Below are 23714 nucleotides of genomic sequence, written 5' to 3' on the forward strand. Positions count from 1 at the left end.
AGTTGACAACGGTTAGTTGGTTTTCTACTTGAAATGAGCATAGAATGCATTGAGTTCATTGGGGAGGGGTGCACTGCTGCCAGCGATTCTACTCTGCTTTGCTTTGTAGCCATTATACTGTTTAAGACTTGCCACAACCGATGAGCGTCCATGTCGTGAGTCTGTGATTATTGCTTATTCTGGTATTGTCTCCTGGCATCCCTGATGGCTTTGTGGTCATACCTAGACTTCTTGTTTGGTCAGGATTACCCGTTGTGAACACCTCAGACCTGCACTTCAGTAGGGAGCTGATCACCTGGTTAAACCATAGTTTCCGGTTGGGGAATGCACATACTACCTTCTTTGGAACGCAATTTTCGACACAATTATTGATGAAGTCTGTGATCGTGGTAGCATACTCGTTTAGCTTGGCTGCTGAGTTCTTGAATTTTTCCATTGCCTCGGACCAGCACTGCATGACCTTCTTAACCAGATACTCCCACTTATGTTTCTGCTTATATGCCGGGAGAAGGAACACCATCTTATTGTCAGGTTTTCCGAAATGTGGTCGGGGAATGGAGCGGTAGGTGCCCTTGATGTTTGTGTAGCAGTGGTCAAGGACTTTGGGGCGCCTGGTGGGACAGGAGATGTATTGGTGGAATTTTGGCGGCACACTCTTTGAGGTTGGCCTGGTTGAAGTCCCCATACATGATGAACAAGGCCTCCGGGTGTTCTGTTTTATGATTGTTTATAGCGTGTACAATTCATCAAGCGCATTCTTCACTTACGCCTAGTGTGGGATGTAGACCGCTGTGATGATGGCAGAAGTTAACTCCTGTGGAAGGTAGTATGGGAGGCATGTCACAGTCAGGTACTCCAGGTCCAGAGAGCAGTAGTTCAACAGGTTCGCCATGCTTGAGCAGTTGACGAGGAGGCAAACCCCTCCACCCTTTGCTTTGCACGATGCTGCCGAGCGGTCCGACCGGTGAATTGAGAAGCCCTCAGCTTGTATGGCACAGTCTGGTGAGGCAGGAGTCAACCATGTCTCTGTGAAACAGAGCATACAGCAGTCACTTACTTCCCTCTGAGGGATAAGTCTAGTGTTAAGCTCGCCCAGCTTGTGTTAGATCGTCTGCCAGGTGTATGCTTTGGAAAGGAAACTTGAAACCGCATTGTTTTAGTCTCACCTGCAGACCGGCACAGTTCCCTCATTTCCAAGGTCGGCGGCTGCTTCTGGGTGGTCCTGGGATTCGATGAGAGATATCTGACCTTGTGGAAGGTGCGTCTGGAGGGGTCCTGGACTCTGTTTGCTATTTCAGGGTCACCGGGTGGGGGGAGGGGGGGGGGCATGTTTGCGATCCAGTTGAGCCCCGGAGTTCTGAGAGGACGGGTCTTCTTTTTGCTTTCCTTCTTTTCCTCGCATGGGGTCCTCGCTGTTTTGGGGGTGTTTAGGACGTGTTTGAGTTTCAGGCAGAGTCTTTCAGGGTCAGGTAACGGGGTCGGATCCAGCGCCGGTTTGAAACATGGATTACAAAGATGGTTTGGTTAAAAAAAAAAATCACTAAATAGCTTTCATGCACACTTGCATTACTGAAGACATGTGCAAAGCTGTAAAATTTCCCATTGCAGCTAGAAATATTGCTTTAGTCCTTCACATTGAAGGTGACTGCCCACACAAACAAAATTGAATCAGCAGCCATGTTCACGGATAAACAAAAGCAAACAGAGACATTTGTGCAAGGATCACAGGGCAGCACGGTAGCACAGTGGTTAGCATGGTTGCTTCACAGCTCCAGGGTCCCAGGTTTGACTCCCGGCTTGATTCACTGTCTGTGCGGAGTCTGCTCATTCTCCCTGTGTCTGTGTGGGTTTCCTCCGGGTACTCCGGTTTCCTCCCACAGTCCAAAGATGTGCAGGTTAGGTGGATTGACTAAGCTAAATATCCCCTAGTGTCCAAAAAAGGTTAATTGGAGTTACGAGGATAGGGTGGAGGTGTGGGATTAGGTACGGTGCTCTTTCCAAGGGCCGGTGCAGACTCAATAGGCCAAATGGCCTCCTTCTGCACTGTAAATTCTATGAAAAGGTCTATGCTACTCCATGAAGCCTAGTCAATGTTTACACATAGTATAATCCTTTAGGTACCTCTGATGCAACAACCCACTTTGGTTGAGGTCAGCAGCTTGCTCTACCAAATGATCTAGTCATTCGAATCCAGGCCGCTAAGTGCTAACCTGTATATTACATCATCATTCCGACTAATAATTGCAATGTTGTAAACAGGTCAGAGATTAGCATTCATTCCTATTGTCATGTGAGAGTACCTTTAAGACATGATGTTTAAGCAATGTACCTTTAAGAAAACAGTGATGTCAGAGAGTGGGTGGGGCTGGGCTCAGGTCAGCCATTTTGTAGTTTAGTTTTGCAGTTTGAAAAGAGCTTGTGAGTGTCTGTGTTTTGCAGTGAGCTGGATTTGCTGTGATGTCTGCCATGAAAGACTATCTCTGGATCATTTGGGTGATTTAAACTCATAACAGTAAAGCCTTTAACCTGATGTGATTCTGTTTAAGGGTGTTCAGTCTCTTGGAAGTTTGAAGGAACATTTTGAGGAATTATTTACTGTTGCAATATTTTCGGAGTTATCTTTGAAGTAAGGGGTGTTAAGAGATCCAATGTTTATTTAAGATGTTAAGTTGAGTTCATGGAATAAACATTTTTGTGTTTAAAAACCCACGTGTCCATAATTGTAATCCCACTCCTGGGGAGCAAGCCGTGTGCAAGAAAAAGCAACAAATACATATAAGGGGCAGGTTGGTTGAACTCCATGATACATTTTGGGGTTCTCAAAATGCCTCGCCCATAACACTATGAAACATCTGTTTGGTTAATAGTTTGAAATCTAATGTAAAGTTCAAATTAAAAGTAGTAGGGCAGCACGGTAGCACAGTAGTTAGCATTGTTGCTTCACAGCACCAGGGTCCCAGGTTTGATTCCCGGCTTGGGTCACTGTCTGTGCGGTTTCTGCACGTTCTCTCCGTTTCTGCGCGGATTTCCTCCGGGTGCTCCGGTTTCCTCCCACAAATCCCGAAAGACGTGCTTGTTAGGTAATTTGGATATTCTGAATTCTCCCTCAGTGTACCCGAACATGCGCTGGAGTATGGCCACTAGGGGATTTTCACAATAACTTCATTGCAGTGTTAATGTAAGCCTAATTGTGACAATAATAAAGATTATAATATATAACAGAAAAAAATTTGAAAGAAGAACATTAAGGAACAAATGACAGATTTTACTGAAGATTGCTTTAAAATATATTTTAGTTTGGTAATAATGTCACTGTAGATATCAGAGTAGCTTTATTACTCATGTAGTAGTAAGAATAATTGAAACTAATCGCATTACAAACTGACTGCACAATACCTTTGCGTTGACAGGACTACTGCCAATTCATCAAAACAGGTGAGTTGGGGGTAACCAGGCAATTGAATATTGTGTTTATATAGTGATATAAAGACACCAATCATCCATAAGGGATTGGGTAAACATGTTGCATGTCTATTTATTAAGATAAGGCACATGGGAGCAGATATAGCGTGTAAAGCTGGAAGATCTGTGCTAGCTTCTGTGCTAGGACCCCAACTGTTCACATTATGTATTAATGACTTGGACGAGGGAACTAAATGTATTATCTCCAAATGTGCAGATGATATAAAGTTGGGTGGGAGGGTGAGCTGTGATGAGGATGCAGAGATGCTTCAGTTGGATTTGGATAGGCTGAGTGTGTAGGCATGTGCATGACAGATGCAGTATAATGTGGATAGGTGTAAGGTTATCCACGTCAGTAGCAAAATTGGAAGGCAGATTTTTATTTGAATGGGTGTAAACTGTGAGAGGTGGATACTCAGCGAGACCTTGGTGTCTTAATAATAATAATCTTTACTGTCACATTTGCTTTACATTGCAATGAAGTTATTGTGAAAAGCCCCTAGTCGCCACATTCCGGTGCCTGTTCGGGTACACAGAGGGAGAATTCAGAATGCCCAATTCACCTAACAGCACATCTTTCGCAACTTGTGGGAGAAACCGGAGCACCCGGAGGAAATCCACGCAGCCACAGGGAGAACGTGCAGACTCCACATAGACAGTGACCCAGCTGGGAATCGAACCTGGGACCCTGGCACTGTAAAAGCACAGTGCTAACCACTGTGCTACATTGCTGACGTTGGTGTCCTTGTGCATCAGTCGCTGAAAGTAAGTGAGCAGGTACAGCAGGCAATCAAGAGGGCAAATGGTACGTTGACCTTCATAGCAAGAGGATTTGAGTATAGGAATAGGGATGTTTTACTGCAATTTTATCGGGCATTGGTGAGACCACACCTGGAGTATTGTGTGCAGTTTTGGTGTCCTTAGCTGAGGAAGGATGTTCTTGCTATGGAGCGAGTGCAGCAAATGTTTACCAGGCTGATTCTGGGATCGCAGGACTGTCATTTGAGGAGAGACTAAATTGGTTAGGATTACATTCATTTGAGTTTCGAAGAGTGAGAGGGGGTCTCATAGAAACTTATGAAATTCTAAGAGGGTTAGACAGGGTAGATTCCGAAAGAAAATTCCCAATGGTGGGGGAGTCCAGAACTAGGGGTCATAGATTGAGGATAAGGGTCAAACCTTTGAGGACTGAGGTGAGGAGAAATTTCTTCACCCAGAGATTGGTGAACCAGTAGAATCTGCTACCACAGAAAATAGGTGAAGCCAAACCATTGTGTAATTTGAAGAAGGTATTAGATATAGCTCTTGGTGCTAAAGGAATCAAGGGACATGGGGAGAAAGGTGGAATCAGGGTGTTGATCTTGATGATCAGCCATGATCACGATGAATGGCGGAGCAGGCACGAAGGGCCGAATGGCCTCCTCCTGCTTCTATTTTCTATGTTTGTTTCTACGCATATACGAAGACACATCAGCAGCAGAGGTGTCCATGTGTGCTTTGCTTAAAAGCAAAAATGAAACTAAACTGGATTCAATGACACACTTCCTTTCGAGTAATGTCATGCTTCAATCCTTAAATGCATTTTACAACATTGTATACCAGTTTGTCTCACCGCTGCAGTCAATAAACTGCAAGAATCCATGAATTAATAGCATGGATTTGAACATGGTAGGTCATGCCTGATCAATACAATTGAATTTTTGAGGAGGTGGCTAAAGTAATGGACAGGGAAAAGTCTACAGCTGTTCTTTACATGAACCTCTGGAAGACACTTGTTAAAGTCCTTGATAAGCGACTGATTGCAAAGGATAAAGCTCATGGAACTGTAAGCAAGTAACTGATACATAGCCCCAGATTTCATGGGCCAAGGTGAAACAATCTAGTGATTATTGTGGTGTGGATTCCCCCTTTCCATGAGATCAGATTGAATCTGGTGCCCTTTCAAGGGGATCTCCAGGTGGCAACAAACAGCCAATCATAGAAAATTATTCTCATAGATAGCAAAACGGGAAATAAAATTCATTGCTGTCATTCACTTTTAATTAAGTTTTACTGGAGCAAAGAAAAATCAGAAAAACACATGGGACTAGGGGGTAGCTGAATATCAAACTTTAAAAAGTGTGGATAATAGAGAATTTTGATATTCCAAAGTATAAACTAAGTTTTTCTAGACCAGAGAGGTTTTCCAGCAGAAATTATGAATGTAATACTGTTAAAAGCTCAGTTATACCTCATTCAACAGAATGTAACTTTTGAGGGTGCTTACAGCAAGATTAGATCACGTAAAAGTGGAAGTTCTCATCAGTTCTTTGATTTCTCATTGATTGCAATATGGGGATAATATTGGACCTTTCACAGTGCACCCTATGGGGAAGTGTAAAATCACTGACAGAAACCTTCAGATTTTCACATTTAGCTGCACACGCTAAATGGTGGGCGGCATGGTAGCACAGTGGTTAGCACTGTTGCTTCACAGCACCAGTGTTCGATTCCCCCTTGGGTCACTGTCTGTGCGGAGTCTGCACGTTCTCCCTGTGTCTGTGCAGGTTTCCTCCGGGTGAGCCGGTTTCCTCCCACAAGTCCTGAAAGACGAGCTTGTTGGGTGAATTGGACATTCTGAATTCTTCCTCAGCTTACCCGAACAGGCGCCGGAGAGTGGTGACTAGGCTTTTCACAGTAACTTCATTGCAGTGTTAATGTAAGCCTATTTGTGACAATAATTGAGATTATTATTATGTACAGAACCCAGAGGTTGCTGTATGTTTCAAAGGGTTAATAACTGCGAAAACTGACAACTAACTTTCTGTCATTACCTTAAAATCCAGGCAAAAAATAAACCTATCATGCGGTCATCCACCATGGACCTAAAAAGGATAAAACAGAGTACCTCTAAAGTCATGAAAAGCTCAAGGTCCAATGAGACTTGGGGTTCCATGTATATAAATCTTTTCAACCTCATGAACAGGTACAGAATATAATCGAAAAACCTAATGGAATGCTGACCTTTATAGGCACAATTTAACTGGGAAAAATCTATGTTTGTTTTTGGAGCAGTTTAGCAGAATGTTTCCCGGCACTGCAGCCACAGAGAAACACCCCGCTATTTAATGCCACTTTGCCATTTTCTTTGGCCCGGAGGAGTTTCTCTCCACCAAGCATGCGGAGAGTCATTTCCTGCTGGCTAGCAGGACGCTATTCTGTCTGGCTGCCCCCATCATTCTACCCCCTTTCAGCCCGATCACTCCATTTTCAGCCTCTCCCCAAACTCGGGGAGGCCCCCAGGAATACCCCACTCAACATAGTAAGGCCATCTGGGCCCAATCCCTGGCATTGCCAACCTGGCACCTGGGGACCCAGGCACTGCCACCCTGGCAGTGCCTCTGCTGGCACTGCCAAGGTGTCCAGCTGGCTGTGCCATGGTGCCCAGCTGGCAGGGGGTGCCTCCCTGCCCTGTTCCCGATCACCCGGGGGGTCTCCAATAGCCTGGGAGATCCCCACCCCAGAAGCCATTGCAACTGGTACATATTTGTGGACACTGGTACTAAACAGCACCTGGGTGAGGTCTCCCATCAGGTAAGGGCTGGGAGAAACTCGCTTCGCATATTTAAATGAGCTTAATTGCCTCGTCCCAACACCAAGTCAGGCGTGACGAGGCCGTTAAATCACATCCAAAGTTGGGTGAGAGGGTGAGCTGTAAGGAGGATGCAGAGATACTTCAGTCTAATTTGGACAAGTTGAGTGAGTGGGCAAACACATGGCAAGTGCAGTAGAATGTGGAATGATGTGAGGTTATCCATTTCAGTAGCAAAAACAAGAAGGCAGATTATCTGAAAGCCTAATTGTTTGAGAGGATAATGTGCAACAAGACCTGGGTGTCCTTGTTCACCAGTCGCTGAAAGTAAGCATATATGTGCAGCAGGAGGTAAAGAAGGCGAATGGTATGCTGGCCTTCATAGCGAGAGGATTTGAGTACAGGAGCAGGGATGTCTTGCTGCAGTTAGACCACATCTCAAATTGTGTGTACAGTTTTGGTCTCCTTATCTGAGGAAGGATGTTCTTGGTATGGAGGGAGTGCAGGGAAGATTTACTCATCCATTTAGGATTGAGATGAGGAGGAATTTCTTCACCCAGAGAGAGTGGTAAGCCTGTGGAATTTTCCGCAACAGAAAGCAGTTGATGCCAAAACATTTATGTTTTCAAGACAGTTAAGGGACGAATGGCCTACTTCTGCTCCCATTTTCTATGTGTCTATGACTATTGGAGAAGCAGATAGAAGTTCTGCTACAGCTATACAAAGCCCTGGTTCGTCCACACTGAAGTTACTGTGAGCAGTTCTGGGTACCACACCTTAGGAAGAATTTACTGACCTTGAATAGAGTGCAGCATAGATTTACCAGAAGGATACCTGAACTTTAAGTGTGAAATAAGGAAGCGAGATTATGAAAATTAGGGTTTCATTCCCCAGAATTTTGAATGATAAGCAGTGATTTGATTGAAATGTTCAAGATATTAAACCTAACAGAAATCCTCCCAGAGTCCAAAGATGTGAGGGTTAGGTGGATTGCCCATGCTAAATTGCCCTTCGTGTCCAGGGATGTACATGTTAGGTTGCGGTATTAGGACAGGTTGGGTGAGAGCGCGGGCTTGGGTAGAGTGCTCTTTTGGAGGGTGGTGCAAACTTGATGGGCTGAATGGCCTCCTTCTGCACTGTAGGAATTCTGTGATTCTGTATAGACAAATTATTTCCACAGGTTTGGGAGTCTAGAACACAGAGGCACAGTCCAAATATGATAGCCAGACCATGTAGTATGAAATTAGGAAACACTTCTATATGCGAAGGGTGGGAGAAGTTTGGAACTCTTTCCACAAATGTAAATTGACACTAGATCAATTGTTAGTTTTCAATCTGAGAGGGACATAGTCTTTGGTTCAAAAAATTCCTTGGGAAGTGGGCAAAGCTAAGTGCACAGAAAACCCCACAGATCAGCCATGATATAATTAATGGTCGAATCAGCTCGATGAACTAAATGGCATCCTCCTCTGTGTTCCACAAGCTCAGCAGAGCTGGGTGAACTTGATAAACAAAATAGTATTTTCTTGATGAATGCACTCTAGTATTTTTTTTATTCGTTCAGGGGACGTGGGCGTCGCTGACTGCGTCAGCATTTATTGCCCATCCCTAATTGAACTTGAAGGGTAGTTGGAGTCAACCACATTGCTGTGGATGTGGATCTGGAGTCACATATAGGCCAGACCAGGAAAGGACGGCAGATTTCCTTCCCCAAAGGGCATCAATGAACTAGAAGGGTTTTTAAAACAATCAACAATGGTTTCATGGTCATCATTAGACATTTAATTCCGAAGAGGTGCTCCCGATCAATGCGAGAGGGCAGGAAAGGAGGTTAGGGGAATTTAGGGTGATGGGGACGAACTTAAGATACCTTGATATCCAGGTGACACTGAGCTGGGCCCAGCTGTGGTTGGCGAAGGGGATGAAGGCAGATTTTAAGAGGGAAGGTTTGCCCTTGTTGCTGGCGGGGCAGGTGCAGACAGTGAAAATGATGGTGCTGCCTAGGTTTCTGTTCGTGTTTCAGAACCTCCCTAGCATTGTCCCCAAGTGGCTTTTTAGGAAAGTCAATGGGTTGATCTCGGGGTTTGTGCGGGCGGGGAAGGCCCAGCGGTTGCAGCAGGCATTTTTGGATTGGGGGCATTGGGAGGGTGCAGATGAATTAATGGGCTGGTGAGGAAATAAGTCATGGAGGAGAGGTCAGTTTGGGGATGGGTGGAAGTGGCATCGTCTAGGAGAGCGCGCTTGAAGGCCTTGTTGTTGGCACCTTTGCCATCTCACTGGCCAGGTATTCCATTGGCCCAGTGGTGGTGTCAGCTTTACGGGTGTGAGGGCATGTTGTTGTGGGCGCCTATTTGCAATAATCATAGGTTTATGTGCCGGTGAGACTGGATGTAAGGGGTGGCGACAGATGGGGATTGAGTATTTCAGGGACTTGTTTATAGGGGGCAAATTTGCGGGACCAGAGGAGTTGGAGGAATTGAATGAGTTGCCCAAGGGGAATGGCAGGTTCTGGATTTTGTGAGGAGAGAGGTGCCATGCCATCCTTCCTGGGACTGCCGCCTCTGGTGCTGCAAGATAAACACCTGGCGGAGGACAAAATAGGGGAGGGGACGGTATCAGATATTTATAAGGAATTGTTGGAGAGGGAGGTCGCCCTGGTGGAGGATGTTATGCGCAAATAGGAGGAGAAGCTTTGAGAGGAGGTGGGGGCTGGGACATGGGCTGAGGCCTTGCAGAGGGTGAATGCGTCCTCGTCATGTGCAGTTGCCATCCATTTTAAAGTGGTGCATAGGGCCCACATGACGGTGGTGAGGAAGAGAACGTTTTTTTGAGGGGGTGGAAGATGGGTGCGGGCGGTGAGTGGGGGGGGCACGGACCACGTCCACATGTTCTGGGCATGTCCAAGATTGAGGGGGTTCTGGCAGGGATTCTTGGATGTTATGTCCGAGGTTTCGGGTGTGGGGTTGGCCCCGTGTCCGGAGGTGGCGATATTTGGTGTGTCAGAAGACCTGAGATTGCAGGCGATGGAAGGGGGGCAAGCCAATGTATTTGCCATTGCCTCCCTGATCACCCAGGAGGTGGATTTTGTTGTGGTGGCAGGACTTGAGCCGCCAAAGGCGAAGGGGGAGCAACCTGTCAGGATTCCTGAGGTCAGAGATGATCAGATTTGCTTTGCGGGGGTCGCTAGAAGGGTTCACACGGAGGCGGAAACAGTTTATTGATTTCTTCAAGGAGGATTGAGGGGTCAGCAAGTGGGGGAGGGGGGAAACTTTGGGGGGGGTTAAGGGGGGGTCGGTGTCAGGGGGGCTAGAGGGTTGTGGTTGTTTGTTGGGTTGATGTGATGTTCTTCTGATGTACTTTTGATCTTCTGTATATTTATATTTTTGTTGAAAAACTTTGAATAAAAATATTTTAAAATAAAGACATTTAATTTGAATTTTTATTGAATTTAAATGTCACCATTTGTCGTGGCAGAATTTTAATCTGGGTCCCCAGAAAATTGCCCTGGGTATCTGGATTTCTAGTCCAGTGACAATACCACTCTGCCACCACTTTTCCCTGCATGCACCAAAAGGCGAGAGATATGGGTCACCATATCTCTTTGATATTGCTAATGTGAAGTAAAAACCTAACCAGCTTTACTTTTTACTATGCTTCTTTCTCATAAGTAGAGTTCCAATAACTCAAGTTCTTGAAAATTATTCATCTAAATCTCTGGATCACTAGATTCACTATACTCCCAGATCCAACACCATATGCTAAATCTGCATTATGTACTATCTGTAGCACCCACCGTAGTAACTATCCAAAGTTAGGTTTGCAGCACCTCCTTCCCCAGCAACCTCTGCCACAAAGAAAGACATGAGCAGCAACTTTATAGGGCAACGATCAGCTCCAAGATCTCCTCCAAAGCACATATCACCCTGACTTGCCCATGTACTGCGTTTCGTTTCTAAAACTGGACCAATATCCTGCAATTCCCTTTCAAATAGCCTTATGGAATGTAAAGTAAAAGTATTATTATGGAGAGTAAAGTCAAGTCATCATGGTCCCAGATGTCCATAGGCTGCTTTCCCCTTTTGAGGGGGGAGAGCTGACTGCTGGTGATTTAACCTGAGGATCACCAAACCTCAGGCGAGGGGCCAGGTTATTCATGAATAACCTCAGCCGGTATGGGGATTGAACACTGTTGGCCTCGCTCTGCATCATGAACCAACTTTCCAGCCAAACCAGATACTATACAAGAACAGTGCAGTCCAATACTTTGGCAATATGCTGGCAATCCAGATGAGGCTCACTGCATTTCTGATGAGTAAATAAAATTGAGTAATAGGCACCATTATGGAATAGGCACCATTATTGGGCATGCAGTCTTGTTATTCATTCACGTGGTATTTGTACAGTAACATTTTTTTCATATTTGTTGATTAAATGATAAGACAAAAAGAAGAATGCATAAGATTTATAGTTGTTGTGTGTCTTATTGTCACATGCCATTTGCTGGTCAGTACCACAGAAACACCTGCAACAATTTGGGTAGAGGATACTTGTCATCGTGTACAGACTGACCAATCTGAATACCTGCTCCACACCAGAAATAAAGGACACCCAACCAATAATTAATAATTCCAACTGGGCAAATCATGGAAAGGACTATCATCATTGAGCCACATTCTGGTTGACGGTAGGGACAGATCTGGCATGATTCTTAGCAATCAATCATGTTAAAATACCAGTTGGAACTGCTGGTCAAAAGCCTGGAAGCTATACTAAGATACATTGCGCCTGAAAATTCATACCAGAACTTCAAACTGTGCTGAAAGAAAGTTTACAAAGTTTTGCACTGAACGGTGATACTTATTAAGTAAATATGTACATGAAATACTTTCATGTATATTGTGCGAGGCATTTCTTTATGACAAATATTGCATTTTGCTAATACTTTGTTGCCTGAGCCACACTACAATTTCTACTGGACAACACTGCAGATGTTAAAGGATAAAGCCCACCAGCACCTTGTCAACATTGTGCAATGTGTACTCTTACCAGCATCATCCATATCCTGAAAAACAGTGTAGGATCTAGCAGAAAGAATTTAAGTAAAATTACAAACGTTTTGCTTTACTACCTCCAGAGGACAAATTTAAAGGAAAATATGTGAGGAAATTGTACTTATTTCTTGCACCAGAAATGTTCATTACTGGATGTTCAGTACAAACTTCATCCCGAATGATAGGGAAGTATAGATTCACTTTGAACCTGCAGCAATTATGAATTGTTAAGTTCTCTTGTGTAGGGGATACATTCCAGACTCACCACATAAACAGTGAGCATTCTGTTCCATTAGAATTACAGAGAAATTGCAGCATCAAATTAGACCATTCAACCAAGCCAGTTTATGTTGGTATTGATCCTACATGGGCGCTGTCCTAATCCCATAGGCCAGCTCTGTTCCTATGTCCCATCTTTCCCTGGAAAACTTGATCAGAAAAGCATGCAAACTGTGCCTGATACCATGCATGTGCAATAGAATTTCATATTCAATGAACAATGCAACTAGTTTACCTTGTTGCATTAACATTCATTTCATCCAATTGTAAGCTACACCATGTAACACTTTCAGATGTTTGTTGAATGTTTTTTCAATTGTTTCACACAAATCACAGTCAGTTGACTTTATCCCCGATAATCTAAAAGTTGTACGGACAGAATCAATCAACTGCTAACTTTCATTTCTATAGCATCTTTAACATTGTAACTTCCCAAGGTGCACTATCAAACAAAATTTAACACTGAACCACATTAGGTATTTTGAGGGCAAAAGGGATGTAGGTTTTAAGGAGCATTTTAAAGGAGGGGAGAAAGATAGGTAGATGTGCAGCACGGTGGCACAGTGGCTCGCACTGCTGTGTTACAGCGCCAGGGACCCAGATTCAATTCCGGCCTTGGGTGACTGTGAAGTTTACATGTTCTCCCAGTGACTGCGGGGGTTTCCTCCGAATGCTCCGGTTTCCTCCCACAATCCAAAGTTGTGCAGGTTAGGTGGATTGTCCATGCTAAATTGCCACTTAGCGTCCAAAGATGTGCAGGCTAGGTGGGTTATGAGGTTAGGACGAGGGAGTGGGCCTAGGTAGGGTGCTCTTTCAGAGGGTCGATGCAGACTCGATAGGCCGAATGGCCTCCTCTGCACCGTAAGGACTCTTTGGTGTAGAAAATTTAAGGAAAGAATCACAGAACGTCAGCAGCTAATGTGGTCAGCACGATAGCACAGTGGGTAGCACTGTTGCTTCACAGCTCCAGGGTCCTAGATTTGATTCCCGGCTTGGGTCACTGTCTTGTATGGAGTCTGCACGTTCTCCGCGTCTGCCTGGGTTTCCTCCGGTTTCCTCCCACAAGTCCTGAAAGACGTGCTGTTAGGTGAATTGGATATTCTGAATTCTCCCTCTGTGTATCTGAACAGGTGCTGGAGTGTGGCGACTAGGGGCTTTTCACAGTAACTTCATTGCAGTGTTACCATAAGCCTACTTGTGACAATAAAGATTATTATTAATGTTGAAACCCCAAGCACCAAGGGAATGAGGTCACATTTGGCTTATATTGTCAGTGTTATATGTTGTTTGGTAATGCTCCAGGAAGCAGTTTGGGAAATCAAAGCTGCTATATAAATGAAGCTGTTGTTTGCAAGACTGGAGTAGGTTCAGACACAGTATCAATACCATTAGAGACTGTAAAAATGATCTATCAATTGTTCCATCTGAAAAAATAAATAAAATTCAGCTATCCATTCCCTCAGTTGAGTTGAAGCACAATAATTAAAGGAGAGCAAGTTCCTATTTTTGTTCATTTTCTACTGGAGATCTTGAAAAGTATGATATTTAACAGTATTTAACATGTGTTTATAATTCTACCTATACATGCTATGAAGAATCCTACACAAGAACTGCACTAAACAAGCTACTGGATCTACCAGACCATTGAAAAAATTCTAATGATTAAAATGCAGACTAAATCAGTGATCTTTCTGAAATGGTGTGATATGTTCCTGACAGCACTGTCAAACTCCATCTGGGATTGGATATGCACAAAGCCTTACCATTCTCTCACTTGGCAGTAGAAGCAGAATAATATGGCTATCCATTCATAATTAATAATAAAGCTGCGTTGTATGTAACATTTATTCTGCACCCATGAACAGTTTTTACTGAACAAACTTCAAAGAAGAACCATCCGAACAAAAGCTGTTTGAATAAGATTTCTAAATCTGATTGACCAAATTTCAATTCGGGAGGAAATTCATCTCTATTCTTAAAAACGATGATAGCAAAGGCGAGGCTGCAATATTTAACTTGGTCAGTGTTGAAAGAAATCAACACAACCACGCAAGAAATTAACCTCTGCAAAACTAACCTGCTGGAAACGATCAGAAAATAAAGCACTGCACCCTATTTATAAAGTGCCCTCCTTGTTTGTGAAGCAGAGAATCGGGTTTTAGTACCATACCTGCTCAACCCTCAGCTTATTGGAGCAAAGCAACCATTCTCCAGGAAGTAACATTATCGGGGGGGGGCTGGAAGTCCGCATGCAAAGGAATTAATGGGCACGTTTGGACTTTTCCAACTTCGCTTGTATTCGGGGAAGAAGTCAGGCATCACAGGATTTTAGCTTTAAATAAACACCCAGTGCCTGCCTGGTCAGACCCACCCGCTTGCTGTGCTTTCCCCCAGCCCACACACTCTGTGTACTCAGTCTATAGGCGGAGACATTCCCCTTTAACGTTCAACCAAACTTTCACTCACCCTTTCCCCGCGACCCAGTCAGTTGCGCCGAAGAAGAAAACGGCATCAAGAGGGTCACAACCCTTAAAGCACATAGAGTTGACCACATTATTATTAATTGCTGAAGAAAACAAAAGGCGGCCGGACAGGACAGATTGCCTGGAACTTTTCTAAGCAGCTTTCCCTGTGCGGGGCGGGCTGGGGGGAAGCTGTCGCAGGCTGTGGGCGGGAGATACTCATTCACTGAGGCGGTCTCCGCCTCTCCAGTCAAGTTAGAGCCGGCGCCCGGACAGCGAGTTACAGCAAGTACAGCGACAAAGCAGCAGCTTGACATCCACATCGCACAAGCCTGCCCTGCCGCTGGCTACTGCAGGGACACTGGACTGTGCACTAGATGCAGGAAACTATTATTATTCAATCTGTTTAAAGTTTTGTTCATGATCTGGTGTTCATCAGTGGTGTTCCTTTTAACAAAATTCGATTCTCTTATTTGATGGCACGGAGTAAACCTGTGTCTCCTTATCCTTCCAATTTAAACAAGTGGAAGTCCTGCCCCAGTGTTTTTTGCTCCTTTCGCTTCTCACTGTTCTGCTCGCTCCCTCCCAGGAAGTTTAATATTCACATTTCAAGACAATAATCTAATTCCCTTTTAATGGACTCTGCTTTTATAATGGGATGGGGGGAGGAGACAGGCGACGGATTCTACAATAAACAACTTGCATTCATATAGCGCCTTTAGCATAGTCAAACCTTCCAAGGTGCTTTAAACCCTTTTCTCACCTCCCATCATTTTTGTGGTGATCATTTTTTGTACTGATCACTACCTGGCCAACAAGTGGAAATACTCAATTACTATTTCTCCTATTATAACTCTTCATCATGTTTAAGGCCTTTATCAAAAATGCTAAATATCCACTTTGTACATGAACAGTCATTCTTTCAGCCCCTATTCGTACTCTGCGCTTGTGACTTGAAATCAAAAGAATTCAAACGTCCCTTCCTCCCTGACACAACATTGGGTCCCCCGTAAGGCAGTGAACACAGACTTTCAGTGCGAATGGGCTGGCATGATGCCACTGGCCATTGGAGATGGCAACTCTGCTTCTTGCTGCCATTCCACTTCCAGTATACATGATGCCTGGGTCATTAATGCTGGAAGGACACAAGAGGAATGGTCTGCCTGCTTCATTAACTGAGAGAAAGGAGTGAGGAAAAAATAATTCCAATGGAAGGGAAAAGGGGCACATGCATTCAGAGAGACATGATACATGGCATGGACAGTGGAGGAATCATAGAACATAAAAAATAGAAACAGGAGGGGGCTATATGGCCTTTCGAGCCTGTTCTGCCTGACATTATGATCACCAAGTTCAATACCCTGATCCCGCCTCCCCCATTTCTCCTCACCTCAGTCCTAAAAGATTTAACCCTTATCCTCAAACTATGACCCCTAATTCTGGACTCTCCCACCATCGGGAACATTCTTTCTGAATCTACCCTGGATTGGATTGGATTGGATTTGTTATTGTCACGTGTACCGAGGTACAGTGAAAAATATTTTTCGGCGAGCAGCTCAACAGATCATCCTGTTTAATCCTGTTAGAATTTTATAAGTTTCTATAAGACCCCTCATACTCTTCTAAACTCCAATAAATACAATCCTAACCATTTTAGTCTCTCCTTATGTGACAGTCCCACCATCCCAGGAATTAGCCTGGTAAACCTTCGGTGCACTCCCTCCACAACAAGAACATCCTTCCTCAGATAAGGACACCAAAACTGCACCCAATACTCCAGGTGCAGCCTCACCAATGCCTTCTACAATTGCAGTAAAACATCTCTATTCCTCCACTCAAATCCTTCTGCTATGAAGGCAAACATACCATTTGCCTTCTTTACTGTCTGCTGCACCTGCACGCTTACTTTCAGCCATTGATGCACAAGGACACCAAGGTCTCGCTGAGTATCCACCTCTCTCAATTTACACCCTTTCAAATAATAATCTGCTTTCCTATTTTTGCTACTGAAGCGGATCACCTCACATTTATCCACATTATACAGCATTTGCCATGCATGTGCCCGTTCACTGAGCCTGTCCAAATTCCACTGAAGCATCTCTGCATCCCCCTCACAGCTCACCCTCCTACCCAACTTAGTATCAGCTGCCAATTTGGAGATAATACATTTAGTTCCCTTGTGCAAATCATTAATATATAATGTGAACAGTTGGGGTCGCAGCACAGATCCCTGCGGTACTGCACTAGTCACTGCCTGCCAATTGGAAAAAGACCCATTCGTTCCACTTTTTGCTTTCTGTCTGCTAACCAGCTTTCTATCCATCTCAAGACACAACCCATAATCCTACGTGCTTTAACTTTACATATTAATCTGCTGAGTGAGACCTTTTGAAAGCCTCCTGAAAGTCTAAATAAACCACATCCATCAGTTCTTCCTCGTCAACTCGACTAGTTATATCTTCAAAGAATTTTAATAGTTTTGTCAAGCATGATTTTCCTTTCGGAAATCCATGCTGACTTTATTTGATTACACCACTGCTTTCCAAATGCTGCGCTATGAAATCCTTGATAACTGACTCCAGCAACATCCCTACTACTGACATTAGGCTCTCTGGTCTCTTATTCCCTGTTTTCTCTCTGCCACCCTTCTTGAATCGCGGGGTTACATTCGCTCCCTCCAATCTGTAGGAACCATTCTAGAGTCTAAAGAAGTAATGACCACCAATTGATCTACTATTTCTAGGGCCACTACCTTAAGTACTCTGGCATGAATATTATCAGGCCCTGGAGATTTGACTGCCTACAATCCCATTAATTTCCCCAAAATCATTTCTTTACTAATACTAATTTCCTTCAGCTCCTCACTAAAACTTGTGCTTCTCAGAACTTCCGGTACATTATTCTTGTCTTCATTTGCGAAGACAGAAGCAAAGTACAAATTTAGTTCCTCAGCCATTTATTTGTTCTCTTTATGAATTCCCCTGTTTCTGACTGTAAGGGGCCTACATTAGTTTTTATTATGGGTGACATGGTAGCATAGTGATTAGCACTGTTGCTTCACAGCGCCAGAGTCCTAGGTTCGATTCCTGGCTTGGGCCATTGTCTGTGCGGAGTCTGCACGTTCTCCTGGTGTCTGCGTGGGTTTCCTCCTGATGCTCCAGTTTCCTCCCACAAGGCCTGAAAGACGTGCTGTTAGATGAATTGGACATTCTAGATTCTCCCTCTGTGTATCCGAACAGGCACCGGAATATGACAACTGGGGGCTTTTCACAGTAACTTCATTGCAGTGTTAATGTAAGCCTATTGTGACAATACAGATTAATTTTATTTTTTATTAATCTTTTTTCTCTTTACATACCCTTTTTGTAATAAATTTAGAGTACCCAATTCTTTTTCATTCCATTGAAGGGGCAAGTTAATGTGGCCAATCCACCTAGCCTTCACATCTTTGGGTTGTAGGGGTGAGACCCAGGCAAACACGAGGAGAATGTGTAATCTCCACACTGACAGTGACCCAGAGCCGGGATCGAACCCGGGTCCTCAGCGCCATGAGGCAGCAGTGCTAACCACTGCACCACCGTGCCGCCATTCTCTTTGCACACCTATAGAAACTTTTACAGTCAGTTTTTATGATCCCCGCTAGTTTACTTGCAAATTGTATTTTCCCCTTCTTAATCAATCCCTTGGTCTACGTTTTATAAATTTTAAATTAAACCTAATCCTCAGGTCTATGCTTTTTCTTGCTAATTTGTGAACCACTTTTTTGAATCTAAGTTCTCTTGTAAGCCACGATTTGACCACAGTTTCCTTTCTACTGTTGTGCCAAATAGGAATAAAACAACTTTTGGAGTTCACCTATTCATTCCTTGAATGCCAGCCATTGCCTGTCCACTGTCCTTCCTTTCAATAATGTTTCCCAGTCCATCATAGTCAGCTCATAGTTATTTTCCTGAGCTTCAGGATCCTAGTCTCAGAAACAACTACCTCACTATTCACCTTGACAAAGAATTCAACCATATCATGGTCACTCATCGCCAAGGTTCTCTCACAAATAGATTGCAAACTAATCCTGTCTCATTGCACAACATCCAATCGAAGATGGCCTGTTCCATTGTTGGTTTCTCAACGTACTGGTCCAGAAAACCATCCCATATACACTCCAGAAATTCCTCTTCTATTGTACTGTGACTAACTTGCACCACCCAGTCTACATGCAGAGTCAAGATGCATGTTGAACAGAAGGATGGGGAAGGATAGAAATTGCATAAATTGGTAGAGGATGACAATGAAAGAGGGGAATGGATGACAGGGAAAATGAAAGAATGAGACACTGGCATGTAACATCAAATTATAATACGACTGGCTTGCAACCTGACCTTGGCAGGACCCCAATTTTCCAGACACTGACTAAGAAACTCTCCTCCTGTTCTGGTTTGATTGCACTGGTAAATAGCCCAGCTATCTGGTTAAACACGTAGAGAAGATAATCAACGTAAAGACAGAACTCAACAAAGATCTAGGTTTGTCGTTTGGGTTTGTTTGTTTTGGGGCTACTCACTTGTTTGAAGCAGACTTGGCGACATAGAACATAAACATACAGTGCAGAAGGAGGCCATTCGACCCATCAAGTCTGCACTGACCCACTTAAACCCTCACTTCCACCCTATCCCCGTAACCCAATAACCCCTCCTAATAAATGTACAGTCATTGTGCTGTTTACCTAAACTCCCATGTTAAAGTGTGCTTAAACAGCCCATCTACAAGATCTCAGCACAACACTTGGCTTGTTACAGTGGTGGAGAATGTGGGCATAGGTTGCATTGAAAGAAGAAAAAGCCTCAGCCACCGCAGCCATGGAGAAACTCACACAGCAAGCATCAAATCGACGACAGGCTGAAACAAACTGACTGCTGATAAAAGAGGGATAAGTGGGAGGGCAGCAACCTTTGATGGTGAAGCAGAGACACTGGTGCAAAGAGTATGCACTGAATTGTGTCAGAGGAGGGAGAAACAGAGAGATGAGAAGATGCAGCTGCAGAGTGAGGTGAATCAGCTCCAAATTGGAGACCAAGAGGCAGCTTGGTGAGGTACATGGCTGGTTGAAGGGACAGAGGCAACTGTCTGGCAAGACTGTGAAGAGCATGAAGCAGCAGGTAGCTGACCTGCAGCTCAAACTCTCCCACACTGAGCAACAGGGAAAGAAAAGTACAGCTTCTACGACTGCTGTGCAGTATGAATTGGACAAGCTATGAAACCAGCACCACGAGTTACAGACTGGTCAACAGAACACCACATCCCAACCGAGAGAAACACAGAACGATCTGGATCAGGTCAGGGACAAGGACCAGGGATTCAGACCTCATTAAGGTGTACAAGATTATGAGGAGCATGGACAAAGTGGACAGGGAGCAGCTGCTCCCCTTAGTTAAAGGGTCAGTTACGAGAGGGCATAAGTTCAAGTTCAGGAACAGGAGGTTTAGGGGAATTTGAGGAGAAAACTCTACCCAGAGGGTGGTGATAGAATGGAGCGCACTGCCTGGGAGGGTGGTAGAGGCGGGTTGCCTCACATTCTTTAAACGTACCTGGATGAGCACTTGGCATGTCATAACATTCAAGACAATGGGCCAAGTACTAGCAAGTGGGATTAGGTAGGCAGGTCAGATGTTTTTCATGCGTCGGTGCAGACTCGATGGGCTGAGGGACTCCTCTGCACTGTATTATTCTGTGATTCTGCAGAGGCTCTGGAGCTTGCAACTCCAAGCTGAGCGGCTGGAGCTTGTTGCTAAAATTCAAGAGGGCAAGGGCGAGATGGCCACTTTGAATTGACTGCAGGAGAAGAACCATGGCCTACAAGGCCAGCTTGCTCGGTTAACTGAGAAGCTGAAAAGGCAAACAGGGAGCCACAGGCAGGCATACGAGAACTTACACAAGCAAATGCAGGAGCAGAAATCTCAGCGGCATGCTGCTGAAGTCCGAGGTCACTGCCTTGAGTCTTACCATTAATGAACTCACCAAGCGGCTTGGTGAAACCAAGGAGGAGGTGACTCAATTTGATCTACAGGTGGAAGGAAAAACTGAGCTGCTGCTGTCTGCCGAAGTATACAAAACTACACAAAGAGCTGACCTGGGAAACCATTGAGAAACTGCCAAGCAGGCCCTGCAGGATAAAGAGCACGAGCTAACCAAGGCCCAGGGGCAGCCAGATTGTGTTGCTACAAAACTCAATGAGAAGACCATGTATTGCACTCAACTGGACAATAACCTTAAAGAATACAAGGAGAAGTAACTGATTAAGTAGAAAATAGAACAACTGGAAGAACAGATTAAGAAACTGAAATCTAACATTAAACAAGCCCGAGATGACCGAAATCAGCTCCACAAATGACACACAGCCCAACAGAGCCAGATCAAAGAATTGAACCAACAGCTCAAGGCTGAGAAGGAAATTGTTTATGGTGTAAAACAGAATCAGAGGCCCTGGATAAGACATGGAAATAGGCACTAGGGTATAAGAGACAGCTTAGCTTGGCTAGGGGCTCGAATGACTGAAGGAGGAAACAAAGAATACGGAGGAGAGTGCCAGCAGGCCCCAAGGGAAGCTTACACACTCAAACTGGAGAAAGAGCATTATTTTGTTAGCTGTATGGCAGGTAACATGTGCTACTCAATTCAGTTACAGCAAAGGCTTTCGGAAGAAGGCTCAAAGTCGTCCAGAAGTTTTACATAAAGTTTATTGAGCAACACAACTTAAATAACTGCGTGAGCTCTTACTTTAAGAACTGTACTAGTAGAAAGGTTACAACTTTTCTATGCACTACAACTAGGCCTGACCACACTAGCAGCCCTGAGCTAACTCTCTGCCTTTGTTCTCCTCACAGTCTAATCAGCCAAAGAGCCTTGAGGGCTGCTTGCTTCCCCCTTTATACCCACCAGTGCTGCCCCCTAGTGGTCTTTCCATTTCCCATCAGCCCCTTCTGTACATACATATGTAAAGATCACTACAAGCATCATTTGATGAAAACTGCCCATGACGAAAAGGAAAAATCGCATGAGCAAGTAAAACACGAGCTTCAGAAAAAGTCTGAGAATGCAACCAATGAAATGAAAGAGCTGGGGAGCTTGGTTCAGAGGAAAGAGGAAGCTGAGCAGCAACTGCAGACAAAACTAGAAGAATCACTGGAATCTCAGGAGCGGTAAACAAAGGAATGTGAGGCCCAGCTGAAAGACTTAAAAATGGAACTCTCTCAAAAGGCTGACACATTACCCAAACTCCAGCAGTAGGAGGCAGTGCTGAGCGAGCAGCTGGCTGTGAATGAAGGGAAGCTCTCAGAGCTGCGGAAGGATTACCATGCCTCTCAAACCAATCTGGCAAAGCTTCAGTCAGATATTTATGGGAAAGAATCAGAACTGTCGACAACCAGACACGAGCTGAAGGCTAAGTAGGAGAAGTTGTCCCTGGCTGTGGGGAATGAGAGATGGCAGGATGCGCAGGAAATGGCGGATGAGCCCATGTCCATCAAAGCAGTTCTTCAACCTCAAGACCAAGAGAATGAAAAGGAGATACCAGTTGCGTGCCTTGTGAAAGAAGTTTGTAAAAGAGGCTCACTCTTCCCAGTTTGAGTCGCTTCACGCTCTGGGACCAAGGTCATTTGTAAAGGTTTTTCTGATTAACGAAACCCATGGTATGATGCTGGGCAACTATATGCTATGAAGGTGTTTAAAAACGCTACACTAAAAGTAAGAAACTGAGCTTGGACTAAAACAGAACGTGACATGTTAGTTGAAGTGAATCATCCGTTCAACATCAAATTACACCATGCTTTACAGGCTGAAAGGAAGCTCTACCTTCTATTTGATTTTCTCAGGGAAGGAGGCGTGTTTAAGCAGCTATCCAAATAAGTTATGTTCACTGAAGAGGATGTGAGGTTTTACCTTCAGAATTGGCACTTGCTTGAGATCATCTACTTGGTCAGGGAATTAGGTACGAAGATCTAAAACCGGAAAATATTTCACTGGATGAAGAGGGTCATATTAAACTAACAGATTATGGGTTGAGCAAAGGGTCTATTGACCATGAGGAGACAACCTATTCATTCTATGGTACAGTGGAGTACATGACACTAGAGATAGTCAACCGAAGGGGGTCACACTCAGAGTGCCGACTGGAGGTCTTTTGGTGTTCTCATCTTTGAGACACTTACAGGCACCTTGTCCTTTCAAGGGAAGGACTGAAAGGACACTATACGATAAAGCTGAAAGGAGGCAAGGCTTTGCTACAGACAGACCTGGCCAGCAGAGAAACCAAAATAAAGGACAAGGAGAAAACTCTGCTGCAGGCAGAGAAAAAATAGTAATTAAAAAAAAGAGGAATTAGCAAAATAAATGCTCAGAAGTAATAGGTTTCTAGGGGCCAAGGCAACAAGGTGACATCACACTTCTGAGTGGCAAAAACTACTAGCAGCTCTTTCTGAGGCGGCAAGCTCAAAAGAATAAGGGTAAAGATGAAAACAAAGCAAAGAGAGTCAAAGCAAAAGTGTAACAGCCTGGTAGACAAAAGCCTGAACAAATGAAGCATATTCATTTCTTTTGAAAATGAGTGGACCGTGTTATCCTCTGGAATGAAACAAACCCTTGTCCAATTGAGGAAAGTCCAAGAGCTGTAGTGACAGTCTGAGATCTTGCACCAAGACAGAAACAAGGGCTCTTTGAATTCCTGGAATAAAAAAGGATGTTTTCTCTGAACTGCCCAGATACAATCACCTCGCCACCCACGACCCCACCAGGAAAAGGACACACGTCAAGCCTTATTGAGTACCAGAGCATAATGTACAGTCATAAGGGAAGAGGTTAAAAAAGTTATATCTGGGAGTGATTGAAGAATCTCGCAAT

General features: G+C 44.3%; 1 protein-coding gene and 2 pseudogenes across 4 annotated transcripts in view; 2 read left to right on the forward strand and 1 right to left on the reverse strand.

Moving 5' to 3' along the window:
* dcbld1 (discoidin, CUB and LCCL domain containing 1) overlaps nucleotides 1–15017 on the reverse strand; it is a 193371-nt gene extending 178354 nt beyond the window's left edge. For 3 of the 4 annotated variants that reach the window (XM_072499405.1, XM_072499403.1, XM_072499402.1), the window contains exon 1: nucleotides 14830–15017. In XM_072499405.1, the coding sequence (XP_072355506.1) occupies nucleotides 14830–14917 (88 nt within the window). In that variant the 5' untranslated portion in view covers nucleotides 14918–15017. Of the gene's footprint in view, nucleotides 1–14533; nucleotides 14581–14829 lie in introns of those variants that run through there. The other variant, XM_072499404.1, reaches the window with a different exon arrangement.
* A 4106-nt stretch (nucleotides 15018–19123) lies between these two features.
* On the forward strand, nucleotides 19124–21210 carry LOC140411476 (early endosome antigen 1-like; annotated as a pseudogene).
* A 156-nt stretch (nucleotides 21211–21366) lies between these two features.
* Nucleotides 21367–23057, forward strand: LOC140411477 (ribosomal protein S6 kinase alpha-3 pseudogene; annotated as a pseudogene).
* Nucleotides 23058–23714: the final 657 nt, after the last annotated feature.

This window comes from Scyliorhinus torazame, chromosome 4 (assembly GCF_047496885.1).
Source record: "Scyliorhinus torazame isolate Kashiwa2021f chromosome 4, sScyTor2.1, whole genome shotgun sequence".
Lineage (NCBI taxonomy): Eukaryota > Metazoa > Chordata > Chondrichthyes > Carcharhiniformes > Scyliorhinidae > Scyliorhinus > Scyliorhinus torazame.